General features: G+C 39.7%; 1 protein-coding gene across 1 annotated transcript in view; it reads left to right on the forward strand.

Moving 5' to 3' along the window:
- The first annotated feature begins 2,097 nt into the window (after positions 1-2,097).
- rerg (RAS-like, estrogen-regulated, growth inhibitor) overlaps positions 2,098-19,130 on the forward strand; it is a 108,737-nt gene continuing 91,704 nt past the window's right edge. Inside the window, exons 1-2 of the mRNA XM_015607512.3 lie at positions 2,098-2,192; positions 16,483-16,658. Coding sequence (XP_015462998.2) covers positions 16,598-16,658 — 61 coding nt within the window. The 5' untranslated portion in view covers positions 2,098-2,192; positions 16,483-16,597. The remainder of the gene's footprint in view (positions 2,193-16,482; positions 16,659-19,130) is intronic.

Raw genomic sequence — 19,130 nt, forward strand, 5'->3', positions numbered from 1 at the left:
TTCTAAGGAGCTGGTAACTGCCTGTAGACTACAGACACAGGCAGTTACCAGCTCCTTACGGTACGTGTCCACTGGCACTTTTTTTCAACGCAATCCGCTGCGCTGGATCTCCTTGCTCGTTTTTGAATTAAAATGAAGCAACAGAAGTAGACAGTCATAAGTTTAATATTTTTATTTTTTTTACCAACCTCACTGTAACCTATAGCTCTATAAATCCATATTCTGCCGCTTTCTGCTTCTCTTCTGTCGTTGAAAGGCGCCTGTTCTGTGTGTGTGTGTGTGTGTGTAAGAGGCTTGTGTGTGTGTGTGTGAAGACGCAGCCTGCTCTTCCCTCATTGGCTGGACGCAGCCTGCTTTTCCCTGATTGGCTGGACTGGACACAGTGCGGCGGCCGGATTTATTTGAATAAAGTTGAGCCGCTGCGTTAAACGCAACGCAAGCCGGCATGCACCGAGGCATGCAGCGGCTCTTTCCATTGATTTTATGTATGATGTTATTATGATGTTATTTTAGTAAGCAGTCGCTGTTAACTGAAATTATAAGATGTAAAATGTTAACATTGTCTTCCTGGTCTTGCCTATAGGCTGTAGCAATGAAGAAACAAAAAACAATAACATATAACAATATTCTAAAGTTTATTGCAGCATATATATATATATATATATATATATATATATATATATATATATATATATATATATATATATATATATATATATATGATTTTACAGCGTGGTCCCCCCCAGTTCAAAATTTCCATCTGCGCCCCTGGGGGCACTGTCAGCAGTTGCCCTGCACCAGTTCATCGGTTCAGACCTCAGTGCCACTTCTTTTAAAACTATTGCATGCACTGAGACTGTTAGCAATTTGGTCCCATTTTGCATTTGTGAGGCTTTCTCTGGCTTAATAAGACAACACTGCTTGGTTCTTTTCCACCTCTTCAAATAAAATGTTTATAACATATTTAGTGAAGTGTTGTTTTCTCTTACGTCCGGTGTTTGATTCTTCCAGATTTAAGCAAGGAGCCAGCTGAAATCTGATTTGCCCCCTGAAGTGCCCCTGTGCTCTCACTCATCTGTTATTTACCCAAGAGCGATGATCAGATTACGGGTGGATAAATAGGAATGTCCAGTGTGTTTAAAGCCTATGCAGGACAGATGTTTTCATATTATTTGTAAAAAAGTTAATAAAAAAGGAATAATAAAATAATAATAAAGTAATAAAAATAAAATGCTGGATATTGTGTTTGAGAGTGTTTTGTCTGTGCACAGTAAAATGCATAGAGTTCATTTTGTGGCAAAAGTCTCACACAAAAAAATAATAAAAAATTGCAGTCATTATTAAGACATTAGCAGCAAAATGCACAATATAAAAAAATCACAAAAATAAAGCAAAATAGAAATGCAAATAATATTTTTAATGACTAAAAGGAACAATAAAGTAACCAAAATTACATATTTCATTTATTTTTTCTGCATTCAACTTTTCTTTCGATTTCTACCTTTTTAATTGCAGATTAATTTTTTGTTTGTGTGTTAAACGTTTGGCACAAAATAAAAAATATATATAATATAATATAAAAATACTTGGTCCCTCTATGAATATTGTGGCCCCTTGACGCCCCTTACTCAGAAAATTCCTAGATTCGCCACTGGTCCTTTTCACTAATAATTGTCATATTTTTATAAACAATTTCTGCACAAAATAAAACATGTTTTGGGTGTAAATTTGTGTGTAAATTTGTCACAATAATTGTCATATTTTTATAAACAATTTCTGCACAAAATAAAACATGTTTTGGGTGTAAAATAGTGGCTGTGTTGCAGTAAGAGTCTAACAGAGGGCGCTGCGTACCGCCGCTTACTGCTGCGTGGGGGGATGCGGGATTTTAGCCTCAGTACAGGTGGGGTATTATATTTTTAGACCCACCACTTTTCCGACATTGCTCTCCTCTCTGCGCTGACCAGAGGCGCCCATCGTCCTCTGGCACGATTGGCTCGCGATTTACCCTCGCTCGCTGTTAGCCAATGCCTGCACAGAAGAGGCGGGTTTTACTGCGCCAGGCTCTCCAGAGCGTATCGGCGGTCAGCGGCGCGCCGGCACATCTGGAGGATCCCCAGCCCGCAGCAGCAGCATCTCCAGCAGCAGCAGCGGCTCGCGGACTGCAGCGCGCGGGGGCGGATATTACACAGGTAAGACTGTTTCACTAACGAGAGTTCCGCAGTTTTACACACACATTTACAGGCACCGCGTCACCTTGACCGCTAGCAAAGTCAGGCATTGATAACCGAGCGGCACCGCGTCTTTATTCCTGTCACGCTGATTTACCGCGGGTTTTCCTGGCTGTTAAACGGTGTTCTGCTGCTATTGTCGTGTTTTATGCCGCTGACGCACGGCTGCCCACGTCACTGCCCTCTCCCAGTGACAACAACAACAAACCAGTGTGTCAGTGTCAGAGCTTTCAGCCACCAGGACAGGACCTGCATTCCTCACAGCTCAGCTCCACTGTGTCTTAGCGACCTCCTGGGGCTCTACTGTTCATTCATTTTCTCACTTTAGAAGTAATCTCCAGTAGTTTACAGTGAAATTCACTCTCAGGAATAAATCAAGAACTGAATGCAGTCCCAAGGTGGGCTGTCTTGCATTAAATCTGGCTGTAGCTGCATCCAGAGCTGAGAAAGTGTAAAAGAGCTTTTTTAAGGTGACTGAATTCAGTGTTTCAAGATTTTTGGGACAGCACCAGTCTAAATGTGGGCTCCATTTTTGATCATGTCAGATTTAGTCCATTTTTAGATTAGGCATGTAATTATACAGTCAAGACCACCTTCATTTTAATTAATGATTCAGAAACGTTGGCAGGTGACAGGGAAGCTTGACTTCCAAAAACTTGCATTAGTGTCTGCCAAGACAGGTGACAGGAGAACCTGAGGGTTTTGTAGGCTACATTTTGGATCATGTTAGATTAGAAGTGTAACGATACGCTCAGGTATAACTTCGATTTGACTCATGATTCACCTGTCTAAATTTAATCAGGATAGAACAAGCACTAGTTATAACATCCAAAACTGGGAACGTGGAGTAGTACTTAGTGACTGAACTTAGTCCACCTTTAGATTAGATTGATTCAAAATTTAATACTTTTAGGTAAATCAGGCTGGAATAAGAACTAGCTGTGGCATTTAGATCTGGGAAAGCAGAGTTGTACTTGGTGACTGAATTTAGTGTTTAGAGCTTTGTTCCAGGACCAGTCTAAAATGTGGCCTCTATTTTTGTTAATGCTAGATTTAGTCCACCATTATATTAGCGGCATAACAATACCTTCAGAATGCAGCCCCAAAATGGGCTGTGTTATATTAAATCAGTCTGGAATAAGGACTGGCTGTAGCTGCATTTAGAGCTGAGGAAGTGTTAAAGAGTTTTACAAGGTGACTTCATTGTTTTTGGGACAGCACCAAGTCTAAAATGTGGCCTCCATTCATGTCAGATTTAGACCATCTTTAGATTAGAGTTGTAAAAATACACTCAAATCCACATTTTATTTTAGTTCTTGATTCAGTACTCTCAGTTAAATCAGAAAAAAATGCTAGTAAGAGCCCATGTCAATTTCAGTCCAGTCAGTAGTGGCTAGTGAGCAACTAGTTCGAGACAGGTGGCTTAAACTGGACTGTGACAGAAAATGTAATGTTGGCAGGTGACAGGGAAGCTTGACTTCCAAAAACTTCCATCAGTGTCTGGCCAGACAGGTGACAGGAGAACCAGAGGGTTTTGTGGGCTACATTTTAGATCATGTCAGATTGAGTCCATCTCTAGATTAGAAGTGTAACAATGCATTCAGCTTCAACTTGATACATGATTCACTTCTCTCAGTTTAATCAGGATAGAACAAGCACTAACTATAACATCTAAAACTGGGAAAGTTGTGCCGTACTTGGTAACTGAATTCAGTGTTTGGAAATATTTGGACAGATTTTGTCTAAATTGTGTGCTCCATTTTTATACATTTAGTCGAATTTAGTCCACCTTTAGATTAGCATCATAACAATACAATTAGCTCACGCTCTATTTGATTTATGATTCAGTACTTTCAGGTAAGTCAGAATGGGATAAGGACTATTTGTAGCATCTAGAACTGAGAAAATAGAGTTGTACTGGGTGAAAGAATTTAGTCTTTGGAGCGGATTTGCTTACTCTCTTTTGATTTAATTCGTAATTCATCACTTTCACAATGTGTTTAATACATTTTGAAAAGTGGCCGTGTTCATGTTGTGGGAATATCTAGTGATGCAAAAAGAGTGCGGTACATGGCATGTACATGCTGCCTGCTGGTTATTTTGTAAAAGGTATGTTTTAGGCCAGTGGTACCCTGGATGACCTTAATAAATATGATGCATTTACATAACAAAATTAAAGCTTCTCTAATTATTAACATCAGTTTCATTGGCCTTAGGGTAGAACCTGTGGAACTCCACAAGGTATGCTAAACCTAGCAGTTACAAAGTAATTCACAACAGGTTTTGCATCATAATCAAGAGCTAAATAAATAGCCTAGGGTTTATTGGTTTAAGATGCAATTTTAGTTAAATCAGGATGTTATGTGGTTTAAAAAGTTTAGAACCCACTGTTTCAGAGTAAAGGTGAATGACCAATACTGTGTTGTCCTTCAGTGCCTCAGACTTTAGGGTTGTAATTTGGGCACCTCTGTATTTGTGGCATGTATTGGAGCTTTCCAGTCTCCACCCTACTTTGGTCTGTAATTGGGAGGAACCACTGCACCCTGCCATTTTGCTTTGTAATTTTTTTACCAAGCTTCTTCTTGCCAGTTCCTGGTCACTAGCTAGGACCTCCTCTTTCACATAATACTAACAGTGCTGGGGCAGCGAAAGCTTGTGTATGCTTTCCTTGAGTCAAAAGAAAAAACACCTCAGCTTATGCAATATCATTATAGAGTTAATTGTGCTTGGAGAAGAGCACTAACTGTGAATTCTGGTGCATCAGCTAACAGACAGCTGCCCTGGTTAACATTGGGCTGATAGAGGGGGATGATTGCACCAAGGTGTACAGTAGATGGCCATAAAAATTATGAGCCTGACCCTTCTAGTCAAAATAAGTGTTTTCAATTCAGAATCTTAAGTAAAAGTGGATTTTTACATACATACAAACATTGTCATTAGGAGGTGTGTCCGTCGTCCTGGATGGATGTTATTTTTTTCTCTTTCATCCTCTTGCTTCCTGGAAATCTTCTATGTCTCAGATTCTATTTGTACGAATCAGGATGATGTCCTTGAAGCCTTTAGTGATGGTGACCACGGTGGCTTTATCAGAATTCAGTGAACTGCTGCTGAGATGAATGTACTCCAACAGGGTTAAAGGCACGCTATGTAAGTTGCATGCTAATATTATCCTTCTGGCTCACCTAGTTGTGCAGATCAGAAAAGAAAGCAACCTCTGTCAGTTCTCTCACTGTTCACCCAGCTATTTGTGTTGTGCATTTTGGCTTTTAAAGGACTACTTTGGGAAAAATCTAGAATTTTTTTGTAAATATGTAAATGCCTACACACTTTACCAAACCATACATTTAAACCATATACAGGTTTTCAATAAGGTGATAAGGTGATACAGAATGGCAGTGTGGTTAAGGACACAGTATAACTGTGAACATTAAAAAAAAAACTTTCACTGTGTGTAAGACAGCTCTATATTTGTGTAACCTTTTAATTCTATAGATATCCGTGTTTGTTTGCCTTGTAGCGCTAGTGCACAAGTAAAACACAAAACGTTGACACCAGACATGTCCATTCTTTGCCTAATCCACTAGGTATATATAGTTGATCAGTATAAAATAATTTTATGATGTTCTAGAAATACAATCTTGTTTGGATTGTTTCTACAGCTGTGGAATTAATAAGGTTTCCTCCAAGATTTGTCTTGTTTTACACACCTCAGAGTCACTCCTGGACTGAGAATAGTAAACAGCACCCTGTGGGCAGCATCCTCTAGGCCAGGGGTGTCCAAACTTTTTTTGTTGGGGGCCAGAAGGAGAAATATATTTGAAGTCACTGTAATAAAACAAATAATGAAATATACCACTTTAAATAATACTTTTTTTCCTGATTATTTCATTTACACACCATTTTACTTGACTTACTATCTTTATCTTTGACAGTGTTGTGTAAACTAAGATTTTTCAAATTGATGTTTCATTTCATGATGTCTCTCTTCTTTGGCCCGTTTTTCTGCGCTAGAAATGCGCACACTCTCCGCTTTTAGACTCTTTGGCCCGTTTTTCTGCGCTAGAACTGCGCACTCTCTCAGCTTTTAGACTCTTTGGCCCGTTTTTCTGCTCTAGAAATGCTCAGTCTCTCCGCTTTTAAACTCTTTTGCCCCGTTTTTCTGCTCTAGAAATGCGCACGCTCTCCGCTTTTAGACTCTTTGGCCCGTTTTTCTGCGCTAGAAATGCGCTCCCTCTCTGCTTTTAGACTCTTTGGCCCGTTTTTCTGCGCTAGAAATGCGCACTCTTTCCTCTTTTAGACTTTTTGGCTTGTTTTTTTGCGCTAGAAATGTGCACCCTCTCCGCTTTTAGACTCTTTTGCACGTTTTTTCTGCGCTAAAAATGTGCACCCTCTCCGTTTTTAGACTCTTTGCCCCATTTTTCTGCACTAGAAATGAGCACCCTCTCTGCTTTTAGACTCTTTGGGCCGTTTCTGACACCTAGCGTTCAAACTTTGAATCTCACATTATAAAAACCTGCTTAACAGCGGGCCAACTTTTATTCTCTTAATATTAAACTTTTAAATGCGCACCCTCTCCGCTTTTAGACTCTTTGGCCTGTTTTTCTGCGCTAGAAATGCGCACCCTCTCCGATTTTAGACTCTTTGGCCTGTTTTCTGCGCTAGAAATGCGCAGTCTCTCTGCTTTTAGACTCTTTGGCCTGTTTTTCTGCGCTAGAAATGCGCACCCTCTCTGCTTTTAGACTCTTTGGCCCGCTTTCCTGCGCTAGAAATGTGCAGTCTCTCCGCTTTTAGACTCTTTGGCCCGTTTTTCTGTGCTAGAATTGCGCACCCTCTCCGCTTTTAGACTCTTTGGCCCGTTTTTCTGCTCTAGAAATGTGCACCCTCTCCGCTTTTAGACTCTTTTGCACTGTTTTTCTGCGCTAGAAATGTGCACTCTCTCCGCTTTTAGACTCTTTGGCCCGTTTTTCTGCGCTAGAAATGCGCACTCTTTCCGCTTTTAGACTCTTTGGCCCGTTTTTCTGCGCTAGAATTGCACATCCTCTCCGCTTTTAGACTCTTTGGCCCTTTTTTCTGCTCTAGAAATGCGCACCCTCTCCGCTTTTAGACTCTTTTGCACTGTTTTTCTGCGCTAGAAATGTGCACCCTCTCCGCTTTTAGACTCTTTTGCACTGTTTTTCTGCGCTAGAAATGCGCAGTCTCTCCGCTTTTAGACTCTTTGGCCCGTTTTTCTGTGCTAGAATTGCGCACCCTTTCCGCTTTTAGACTCTTTGGCCCGTTTTTCTGCTCTAGAAATGCGCACCCTCTCCGCTTTTAGACTCTTTTGCACTGTGTTTCTGCGCTAGAAATGTGCACTCTCTCCGCTTTTAGACCCTTTGGCCCGTTTTTCTGCGCTAGAAATGCGCAGTCTCTCCGCTTTTAGACTCTTTGGCCCGTTTTTCTGCGCTAGAAATGCGCACTCTTTCCACTTTTAGACTCTTTGGCCTGTTTTTTTGCGCTAGAAATGTGCACCCTCTCCGCTTTTAGACTCTTTTGCCCGTTTTCTGTGCTAGAAATGCACACTCTCTCCGTTTTTAGACTCTTTGGCCAGTTTTTCTGCGCTAAAAATGCGCACCCTCTCTGTTTTTAGACTCTTTGCCCCGTTTTTCTAAGCTAGAAATGTGCACCCTCTCCGCTTTTAGACTCTTTTGTCCTGTTTTTCTGCGCTAGAAATGCGCACCCTCTCTGCTTTTAGACTCTTTGGCCCGTTTCTGACACCTAGCGTTCAAATTTGAATCTCACATTATAAAAACCTGCTTAACAGCGGGCCAACTTTTATTCTATTTCTAAAATACCTCGCTCCAAAAAAGGAAACGGGCCACAAATGGTCCGCGGGCCGTAGTTTGGACACCCCTGCTCTAGGCAGTGTCCTGTGGACAGTGTCCTGTTACATCTGTTCATGTTACATAATGAAGGACTTGAGGATGACTACCCTAAACTGTGCTGCACAGAAGAGCTTCTGTTTCTGACTTTACATCTTCAAGGTGGTGCAGCTATGTAGGTATGTTGTCTAATAGAGAGAACAGTGAGTAAACACCATGTTTAAAAACTCCAGCAGCACGGCTGTGTCTGATACACTCTATGAAAAGCTGCTGATTGTTTTGATCACTGAAGTGTAAATGTAGTGGTTTGAGGTAAAATAGCGATATACAGTGGTCTGGATTTCGATAACCTTCTCATGCTTTAACCTGCTGTAAACAAAAGGATTCGGGCAGTGTATTAATAAGCATTTGATGTAATAATGTTGTGTGACGTAACTTTTAGAGGGACTCAACATCTGGTTAATATCATCCCCACAGTGAACCAATCTGACTCTGTAGTTTCTCTAGACTAGAGCAATTCACACCAAACACTGGGGAACTACACACTCAAACACAACCCTGAACACGTAAAGAAGTGGCCAGGGTTCATGTGAGTGTATTAGTGTATGAGTGACTTCAGCCTCGCTGCAGGATCCCCTCAATTCTTCCAGATGTGTTTCATTTGTCGGCGCGTGTCCCTCTGAGACCACTTAACGGGCACTTAGCTTCATCCATCACCGCTTTTATTGAAGCAATTCATCTCTTTCTCCTGTTCTATGACATGTCAGATGGAACACAGGCACATTCACACACAGGGGAGGGGGGGGGGCTTTTATCGTTTTGAAGAACATTGGTTTGTGTTGTTTGTGCTGGCCTTTTGTGCTCTACTATTCAGGCCTGAGTCAAAGACATGGACCTGTCTTTGACTCAATAGTATTTGTATCTGAACTAGTCTTCATCATAAAAATACTTGTTTTTGGACTAAGTGCAACGTTACTGTTTTGTTCTATAATTTACCTTTCCAGCACCAAGACTCAAGGCTAGAGTAGTTTTAGCATTAGCTGCTAACTGTGTTAAGTGCTAGCTCTTTGACCGTTTAGAGATGAGTATTACCGGCCTTAAGCCTGCTCCTAACCCCGGCTAGCACTGCTGGAGCAGCATTATCTTTACCCGCTAACTGTCGGACTTTACCCTTCTGTTTCCAGTGTTAAAACAAGCTATGTGGGAAGAACCGCTAGCTAATATCACCCTGGGTTACCGAAACACTATGGGTTCCTCAGTGTAGCACTGCCTGGTCAGCCTTAGTGGAAATATGGTAATATAAGTTTACTGTAGATTAATGGAAATGCTTTACTCATCCAAATAAACAGTTTTCAGGAAAGAAATCTGTGTAGATTAACATGCAGCACTTGTTTAATTTAAAAAATAACGCTCCTTAATACGGTTCGCCTTATAGTGCGAAAATGTTTGTTTCTGTGGTGACTGAACATTCTACTAAATCATTCCCAAGACATATTAAAACAAATCAGTTTCTATGTTTGTGTTTGATTCATCCAGTCTTCATTGAATGCATTCATTCACAGTAACACAACATTAAAGATACTGATGTACAGCCATCTTCTAAAAACAGAGAAAAATTCCCACATGTGACCAAGAACTTGACTATTTTTATTCCATGCAGCCTTTTTGTTTGTATTTTTATAGTAATAAACAAAGTTCTTACAATACAGTCAGATATTGTGTATGCTGCAGCTCTGGGCCTTGACACTTTCATGGTACAACAACTCCTGAATTCCTACATTAATATGTATAGTTGTAGAAATACATTTGAACTAGAAGCAGTTAATTGCTAGTTTGTTTCCTCTTGAACTTGGAAATGTCAGCACCTGCGACTTCCTTAATTTTGTGAAACTAGCTTTATGAAGCAACCAGTCAGAACACAGAGATTACAATGCCATGCGAACATGTCAGTAATAGCAGGTGATGTGGCATGGGCAAGAAGATGAATCAGCTGATGGTCTCTTAGAATGGGTTTAAGTAGGATACAAGATTCTATTTCTGTTCCTCTCAAGCCTTTCACTCCCCTTCTTTTGAGGTGCAGCAGCAGCTCCTGACTCATGAGCTCTTTATAGCAAAAAATCTAATGGAGCTCCTACAGCTAGCTGTGCCAAAGTGGATTGATGGACACACCACATTTTGAAAGCTCTATATTCGCATGGAATTCCAGTTTGAGAGGCCACCTCTCCTTGGCTTCTGTGATGCAGCACTTTAGAGTAGTGACAAGAGAGGGTGGTAATAACAAGGAGAGCTTTCTCTACCTTCACTCTGAATCTAATATACACCTTTCAGTTTCTGAAAGCAGCGATAAGATGAATCAGCTTCTTCACTCTGTACATCCAGCCTGAGTCTGCTACAGAAACTGCTGTGAAGGAGAACACACTTTGGGCACTCTTGAATCTATATGGGACTGAAATCTTAGCAGCACAGTGCTGAAAGTGTTCCAGCCTCTCTTCTCCCCTGCCTTGGGGGTTGGGGGATGCAGGGTAGTACTACACAATATTTACTCATGGCTAAACCACATGACTCACTTCACTGCTGTTGATGCTCTAAGCTCTGAGGCTTGTAGAATTTTGTTATTGCCATGTGCAACACATACACGTTTTACACTGCCTGTTGAGATGATGAGATCATTTTCATTGTTTTTGCATGAAAATAGTGGCAAATACACTATTTTAAAACTGATGTTGTCACAAAGCAACTTTACAAAACAAATGATTAGATAAAACACTGAACATATAATAAAGGACCCCAGTGAGCACGGAGGCAAGGAAAAACTTTCCAGAGCTGCAGGAGGAGGAAACCTTGGGAGGATTAAGACTCACATATAAGGGGGGACCATCCTACCACTGGTCAAACGGCTTTTAAATTAATTTTAAAGTGTCTTTATACATTCTTACCGGTAATGAAAGCAGTTCATGCAAAATTGAATGCAGTCAGTAAACAAAACTAAAGGCATGTTGCAAAAACTTGATGATGGATAGCTGAACTGTGGTAGGTGATGGGGAAGGCTTGCTTCCAGAAACGTCCATCAGTTTGCCAGAACAGGGGACATGAGATCCTGAAGGTCCAACATCCATTGATAACGGTACAATAGCGGCAAAAAAAAATCACTGATCAACCGTACCATTATTATAACCTACATGTTTTTAGCTCCACTAAGTGAACAGAAGCACCTTGTAGTTCTGTAATTTCTTGTGGGCAGCGTCCTGTGGACAGTGTCATGTTGACCACTAATGAAGGACTAGACTAGAGAATAACCAACACAAACTGTGCAGCAACAGATGAGCTTCTGTCTCTGACTTTCTATTTACAAGGTAAAGCAGCTACATAGGAATCTCTAATAGAGTGGAGAACAGTGAGTCAACACAGTGTTTAAAAACTCCAGCAGCACTGCTGTTTCTGATACAGTCATACCAGCACAACACAGACTAACACATCACTACCATACCAGTGTCACTGCAGTACTGAGAATTGTGGTTCTGTGTGGTTCTGACCATTAAAGAACAGAGTGAAAGGAGGATAATTAAGTATGCAGAGAAACAGAAGGTCTGTATTATGGCTGTAGAAACTAGGAGGTGGTGATAATGTTTATGCTTGTTCAGTGTATGTAGTAAAATGGTATTGATAAAAGCAAAAAAACTATAATAATAATAATAATAATAATAATAATAATAATAATAATAATAATGTTAAAATAATAGTGAAATATTTGTAAATTGGTAATGAAAAACTGCTGTTAAAATGCTAATAGTAAAATAGAGGGAAATGGTCAAAAAGTAGTTAATCCATTTAATTGAATAGCTTCCTCTGAGGAAGCTTTTACAAACTTTAGACAGTCACCATCCCACTTCTGGAGACCTTGAGTCCAGCAGGTCTCACTATAACCCACTTCTTTCATCCAATCAAGTGCTTTTGAATGCAGTACTTAGAATAATCTGGTGAGCTCCACTAGGCTTTGAGCTGAAGTCTACAGGAACAAAGACGTCCAGGAACAGGGTTGAAGAACACCATTCAACAATTTGATTCCTATAACTACTGTGGAAAATGGCGACTGACAGTGTTTTTCCATAGGAAACAAGCAGAAAAAAATATGGGCATTAATAATGAAACTACTGCAACATCTTAAATTGTCCAATTACAGCTGGCTGATGACTATTAAGAAAGTCAAATTACTGGGAGTTCAGTCAAAATATTTATAAGACAGTAGACACACTACAAAAATTTTATTTTTAATATACTAAGTAGTCCACTTTTCATCAAAAAATAGCTGTACACAGAAATACTATTCAGAAGCAAGCTAAAGGTTAGCCCGTTTCTTAGTATGGGGTCAGGCCCCAACACAACATGCTATTGTTCTCCTGCAATAATGTATCCCATATTCACTCAGTTCCTGTAGATTTTGCAGTAGGGGTGGAGTGTTTATCACCTGAATATGTGATATTCTTCCTGATGCCGACCACAGTGTCTCTATTCAGATTGGATCTCTAAAGTGGGAATATAAAGTGGGCATATAATGATAATATAATAACAGAATAATGTAATTACTTTTTTAGGGCAATTAATAAATATTTAATTAAAACATTTTAGAAACAAAGTCAACAGATTTTTTTGTATTTCGCATTAACTTACTGTGTTCCGGTAAGCCTGGGTGATATTAGCTCGCGGTTTGTCCCACATAGCTTGTTTTAACATGGTAAACACGCAGGTTACACTCCGATATACTACTCTCTGAACTGTGAAAGAGTTAGCACTTAATGCAGTTAGCTCAGCGTGATTAGTGACTAATGCTGCTTCAGCAGTGCTAGCTGGGGTTAGCAGCATACTACAGGCTGACTATACCTCTAAATAGTGAAAGAGCTAGCGCTTAGTACGGTTAGCGGATAATGCTAATGCTGCCCCAGCAGTGCTGCCCAGGGTTAGCAGCAAGCTACAGGCTGATAATACTCACCTCTGAACGGCGAAAGAGCTAGCGCTGTGGTTAGTGGCTAATGCAAATGTTGCTCCAGCAGTGCTAGTCGGGTTCAGCAGCAGCTACAGGCTGATACTACTCACCTCTAGTCCCTAGCACGGTTAGCAGATAATGCTAATGCTGTTCCAGCAGTGCTAGCTGGGGTTAGAAATTTATACATTAGGTGCACTAGATTATAAGGCACACTGAAGATTTTTGAGAAAAATAAAAGGTTTTATTTGTGCTTTATAGGGTAAAAAATAGGCTTTGTTGGTCACTGGTTATTTCTCCCAAGCCCTTCATAGCTGTAAAGTAAAATAAATATGAAGCTGAACAAATTTGTCTCTCCCCACTAAGAAAATTATTTGTTTAATTTTTATTAAGCTAAAACCTGAAAACTGGTCTTGATCTTGTAAGGGTTAACCAGCTTTGTCTCAAACTGTTTAGTCATATTTTTACTCACTTCTGATTGAGTCATAATTTCATGAAAGGAACAATGCTTTCATTGATGGATGCTACTCAAGTTAGGCCAAGTCTGTGGACAGCAGGTTTGTTGGGCAGCTCAAAAAAACAATGTTACCAGTCATACATTTTCTATTCATTCCTTCACAGCTTTAGATAAATGGCTGTTCTGAGGAAAATAGTTTGTTGGTGGCAGTGTTATTGATCTGGCATAATGTTAACATAAACCCATAAGGAATTAATCTTCAATTAAATAGAAATTTGTGCGAAAATGTATTTAGCGCCTGAATCTGTTTGTCTTGCTTCTGAATGAATAATTTAGTGAGCGTCCCTCCCTCATGCATACACATATGCACACATCCACGCACCATGCCCACGCTGAGTGACCGACCGTGAGACATGATGCTAATGTTGTTATCACTAATAGAAACAGTGAATGATCTGCTTCCAACATAATCCATTTGTCGATCGCACATGAGAAGAACTCAGATTCTTCAGTTTGGTGGTCAACAACAAATGATTAATTCTGTCATTTCTGTAATTCTGAGTCCTTTTTTCACTCTTTTGACTTTGTTGGCCAGTATATTTTGGGTTCTTTGGTTTTTAGACTGTCAGCTCAGTTTTATGTTTTGCCGTTATTGTATAGTGGCTGGACCATCTGTACTACTGAAATCTGGTGACTGGCACCAGATGACTGCCTGATGACTGCCTGGTTTTACTTAGACAATAATAATATAAGTTTTGAAGTTATTTTATAAATTTTTGTCAAAAAAGCTTCATTATAAGATGATAATTATATTGCATGTGTCATGTCCTGGCCCTCTTCCATGTCCCGTTCTGTCTCTGTGTTTTTATTGCCCTCCTGTTTGTTTATCTCCTCCATCTGCCCCTGTGTCAGAAGGGCCAGGCAAGACAGAGACAAGTGCGGATATAGTGCTAAAGGGAGTTTATTTACACTATTTACAGTTATATACACAAACAATAAGGACTAGAGGCTACAACATACCAGAAAACCAGGCAACCAATAACATCAGAGGATAGGCCGAGACGTAACAGAGTCTAGGCAGCGATAAAAACCAAAAAAGTACAATATCAGAGGATAATCCAAAAAGTCCAAAAACACAAAAGGGGTCGATACACAGCACAAAACAGAATATAATGCAAGAAATAGCGTGTTGTATGCACAAAGGGCAATACACGTCAGGGAACATAGGAAGTTGGCATCCTTAAATAGGGGAATCACCAGGTGAATCGAGTTACCACTCAGGTGAAGTATCACAGTGCTGCAGCATGTGGTTGGTGACATCATCGTGTTTGTAGTTCATACAGTTCTGGGGATTGTAGTTTTTTTTGCTCCCACAGCGCTCCCCCGGCTCACCAGGAGTGAGCTGAGAGGCAGAATGAGGCACGGCTGGAGTGACAGTCTGTCTAGTGCATTAACCTGTGTTTCATCTGTGGCTCTGAATACTCGTTACCTCCCCCCAGGTGTTCCCTGTTTTCTTTCCTGCCTTGTGTGTGTATTTATAGCCCTGAGTTTCCTGTTTTTTTGTCGGTTATTTTATGTCTTTACGTCTGTCATTGTTGCTAGTTTTGTTTCTCGTTTCTAGTTAGTACTGGTGTTCCTAGTTTGTTTCCTGCTTGTTAGTTTTTGTACTTTGTGTTTATTATTTGGTTTCTTGTTTGGTTTTCTTAATTTTCTTAAACTCGCAATTATGTCCGTCTCCGCGCCCTCCCTGCTGCAATGATTCCATGTAGAAATTCCATGTAAAGTTGTTCAGGTAAATTACATTACATTACATTACATTTGACGCTTTTGTCCAAAGCCACTTACAATAGTGAAGTAAAAAAGTAATAGAAGTTAAAGGGCATCTTTAGATAGGGCCTAAAGGAGGTCAAAGGGAAATAATGGGATAGAGGAGTAGAGGAGAGGAAGAAGGAAATGAGGTTAGAAGTAGTTAGTGTGTTAGAGGTGTTAGGAGAGTAAGTGCTCTTTGAAGAGCTCTGTCTTCAGGAGTTTCTTAAAGATAGTGAGAGATTCTCCTGATCTGGTAGTGGAAGGTAGTTTGTTCCACCATTGGGGAACTCTGTATGAGAACAGTCTGGATTGCTTAGTGTAAATGTTTGTTTGGTAAAGCGAGGCGACGTTCATTGGAGGAGCGCAGCGGCCGGGAGGTGGCGTAAGCCTTCAGGAGTGATCAGTGCAGGTAGGAAGGAGCTGTTCTGTCATCACCTTGTAGGTGATTGTAAGAGCTTTGAATTTGATACGAGCATCAACTGGTAGCAAGTGGAGCTCAATGAGCAGCGGGGTGACATGTGCCCGTTTTGGCTGGTTGAAGACCAGACGTGCTGCTGCGTTCTGGATCATTTGGAGTGGTTTTATTACGCAGGCCGGGAGGCCAGTTAGCAGGGCATTGCAGTAGTCGAGACGTGAGATGACAACTGCTTGTACCAGAAGTTGGGTGGCCTGTTGCGTCAGAAACGGTCAAATTTTTCTGATGTTAGGTGTCTGGTGTATAGATGGAAGCGTTGGTTATGTCCAGGTTGCTGCGCCACTAAAAAATAGCAATCTGCCAACTTCAGAGCTCACCTGAATCTTAAAGAGAATGAGAAGTGACACACTGATTGGTTTATTTCACATTATGCCAAAAACACACCCATGATTAATTAAGAGAATTATTATATGCCTTTTCACATGTAATAATTGTACTTTTCCTGGCATTACAATAGAAAAGAAACATGGACATCCCTAAATCAAACTGCATGGTTTGTGGTTGATGGTGAGTCTTAAGATTCCTCAAATAGGGCCCAGAATTTGAAATGTCTTTTGCATCCAAACTGTTTTAACACATTATAATAAATCATACAGGAAAGCTATATCTGACCATCACTGTTCCCCACTCTGGCATGTATAAATGATCTGTTCTTTGTGTCTCTGGGTTTTTAGGAGAGCCTGCCCACAAATGTGGAGGCGGAGATGAACCAATGAAGTTGCAGCGACAACGCACTGATACCTGTCCACTCTGTGATCGAGTCTTTGTGCTGAATTAGCTTCCGTCGTCATGGCAAAGAGCCCAGAGGTGAAACTGGCGGTTTTTGGAAGAGCTGGAGTGGGGAAATCAGGTATGAGTGTTCACTGAAATACATGTGAATGGAAGTAATGATGACAGTCAATAGAGTCTCATCACGTTTCTCTTGAACTTATGATTCATAATTAACTTCATGATTGTGTGACATTCTGAGCAGTTTTTTTTATATTTTTTATGCCATTCTTTTTTGATATTCAAATTCTTACTCTAGATATTGTCTTATCTATTGTTTTAACTGTGTACTGTATGTCCAACATGCCAAAAACTACTGGACTACTGAATGTAACACATTTACTCTTTAAAGGTGTGGTTAATTTTTTTTTGTTTTAAATGCATTTTAAATGTTTTTTATCTAGCATTCTTTGTCGTTTACTAATAAGCTGTAGATCACCTCTCAGACACGGTGACATGAGTAAAACACACAACATCTACAATTTGACATTAGTAAATAAGTAAATAAAGTAGCACCATTATTCTTGCAAAGCTAAGACATTCATGACTCACACACAAACATAAATATCTAATGCTTTATCATGTCTGGCATACTGTATATTACCTTTGAAATTTGATGCCACTAGATATTAAATTAAAGTGACTTGTTTCTATTTATTAGTTGTAGTTATTGCATTCCTTTCCCCTGTGTTTGATCACATGCTTCTGCTAATGGAGAGGGGCAGCACTTATTTTGTATTATTGAGGCTGCTATTCACGCCTGTTCGTTTTAAATGACGCTGTTCTATTCACTGCTGATTCATCAGGTGCATTAGACCCTTTTCTTGCCTGGCAGCCCTGAATATATTAAATGAGACTGATTGGAACAACAACAATGCCCAGCACTAATAAAGCACAGAGTGTGATCCATCAGTATGCTGAATGCTTTAATAAAACAAAAGAGACAGAAGGAGAAATGAAGAGAGATGGTCCCCCAAAACTAAGACAGAGGCTATATTTATATCATTAAAACATCATTTATTAATCTACCAACTCTCTATCACTCTTTCTCCATGTATCCTGTAAGCTGCTTTGTTGTGCTTATGCTACAGGCATAAGTATCTGCAGAATCTACTTTAACAAAATTCAAGATATAATATTATCACTATACGTTGCCCATGATGATAAGGATTTACCAATACTGTGATTCTTTAATACTCAAAATATCGACAAGACAATTCTTTACTCTATTTCATGATATCACGTGTGTGTGTTTCTGAAGAGGATAAAATACTCCTAAATAAGCAAATACCAGGGATTATTGATTTATTGATGTCAGTTCAACAGAATTTGCCAACCAGTATTATTCACCTCAGGTTTATTAATTATCAGTGGCTTGCAGTTAATATAGTGGGTATCCCTTCTGCAACCCCCCCACCCCTGTAGTGAAAATCATTCATCTGATTGGTTAGATTGTCCTATGACTTTGCTAACAGACTCATTACTACACCCTTCTCAAAATTAGCAGAAGCCATTTTTAAAAGTTTTGTTTGGTTAGAACAGCTGTCAGTCAAATAAGAGTCCTATAGTAACTGAAAAACGCAGACTAATGCTTTGAATTAGTTTCTGTTTTTTATTTTAGTTAATTTATAAAATATATGCTTATAGTTTACAATAACTATAGTATATATTTTCTGATTAAATATTATGTAATGATTTACATGCAACCATTGTCACCCCTTCTCTGAAGGGTTAGAAGGGTCTTACTTCACACCACTGTTAATTATCCCCTGTGGAATAATTAGGCAGTAACTTTAGTAAATACAATTGGGGGTGAGTCTTAGGGAGTTTAGAGTGCCTGTAGTCCAGTAAAAACACTGATATTTGACGCTGTGTATTGATAGGGTATTGCAAACAAAAACAATGTGATATTTCATGATATTGATATTTTCTCCCACCCCTATTCAGTACTGATTTTAACATGACCTCTGTGACTTTGTCACAAGATTAAGCGGATACCATATGTACCACCCACATTACAAGTAATACATTTAACATTTTCAATGATGTTGATGTCTGAAGGGTTGTTTATCCACTGTTTGGAGAGCAATGCTGTTTGATTTGATCTGATGTTCTTTTATTGTTTCCTTTTATTGTTTTTTTGATCAACTCCACATCATCTCCATCTTAGAGTAGATGTTTCCACCTTCTTTTGGAAATTCCTGTTTTTGGATTTCTTCTTGCAACTGCGTTGTCCTGTATGTCATTTTCTGTGAAATATCTCCTAAAAATGAATAACTTTGTACACGGCTGATTTGACTGTAAATGAAAAGTGGCTGCACACTGAAAAAGAAGGGGAAGAAATTCCCATGGCAACTGTAAATGCAGTATGAATGGTTCAGTAATGTGATTTTCACAGTAATTTCCCAAGATTTCCACACAGGTTTGAAATTTCTTGAAAATTAAATCTAGTCGTTTGAGCATCTTAAGCACAATTAGCAATAGGGGCCCTATTTTAGCAATCTATAGGCGAGATGTCAACCGCACCCCGTGCAGCTTGATTTAGAACATGTCT

The sequence above is a fragment of the Astyanax mexicanus genome, chromosome 2 (genome assembly GCF_023375975.1).
Source record: "Astyanax mexicanus isolate ESR-SI-001 chromosome 2, AstMex3_surface, whole genome shotgun sequence".
In the NCBI taxonomy this organism is placed as follows: domain Eukaryota; kingdom Metazoa; phylum Chordata; class Actinopteri; order Characiformes; family Acestrorhamphidae; genus Astyanax; species Astyanax mexicanus.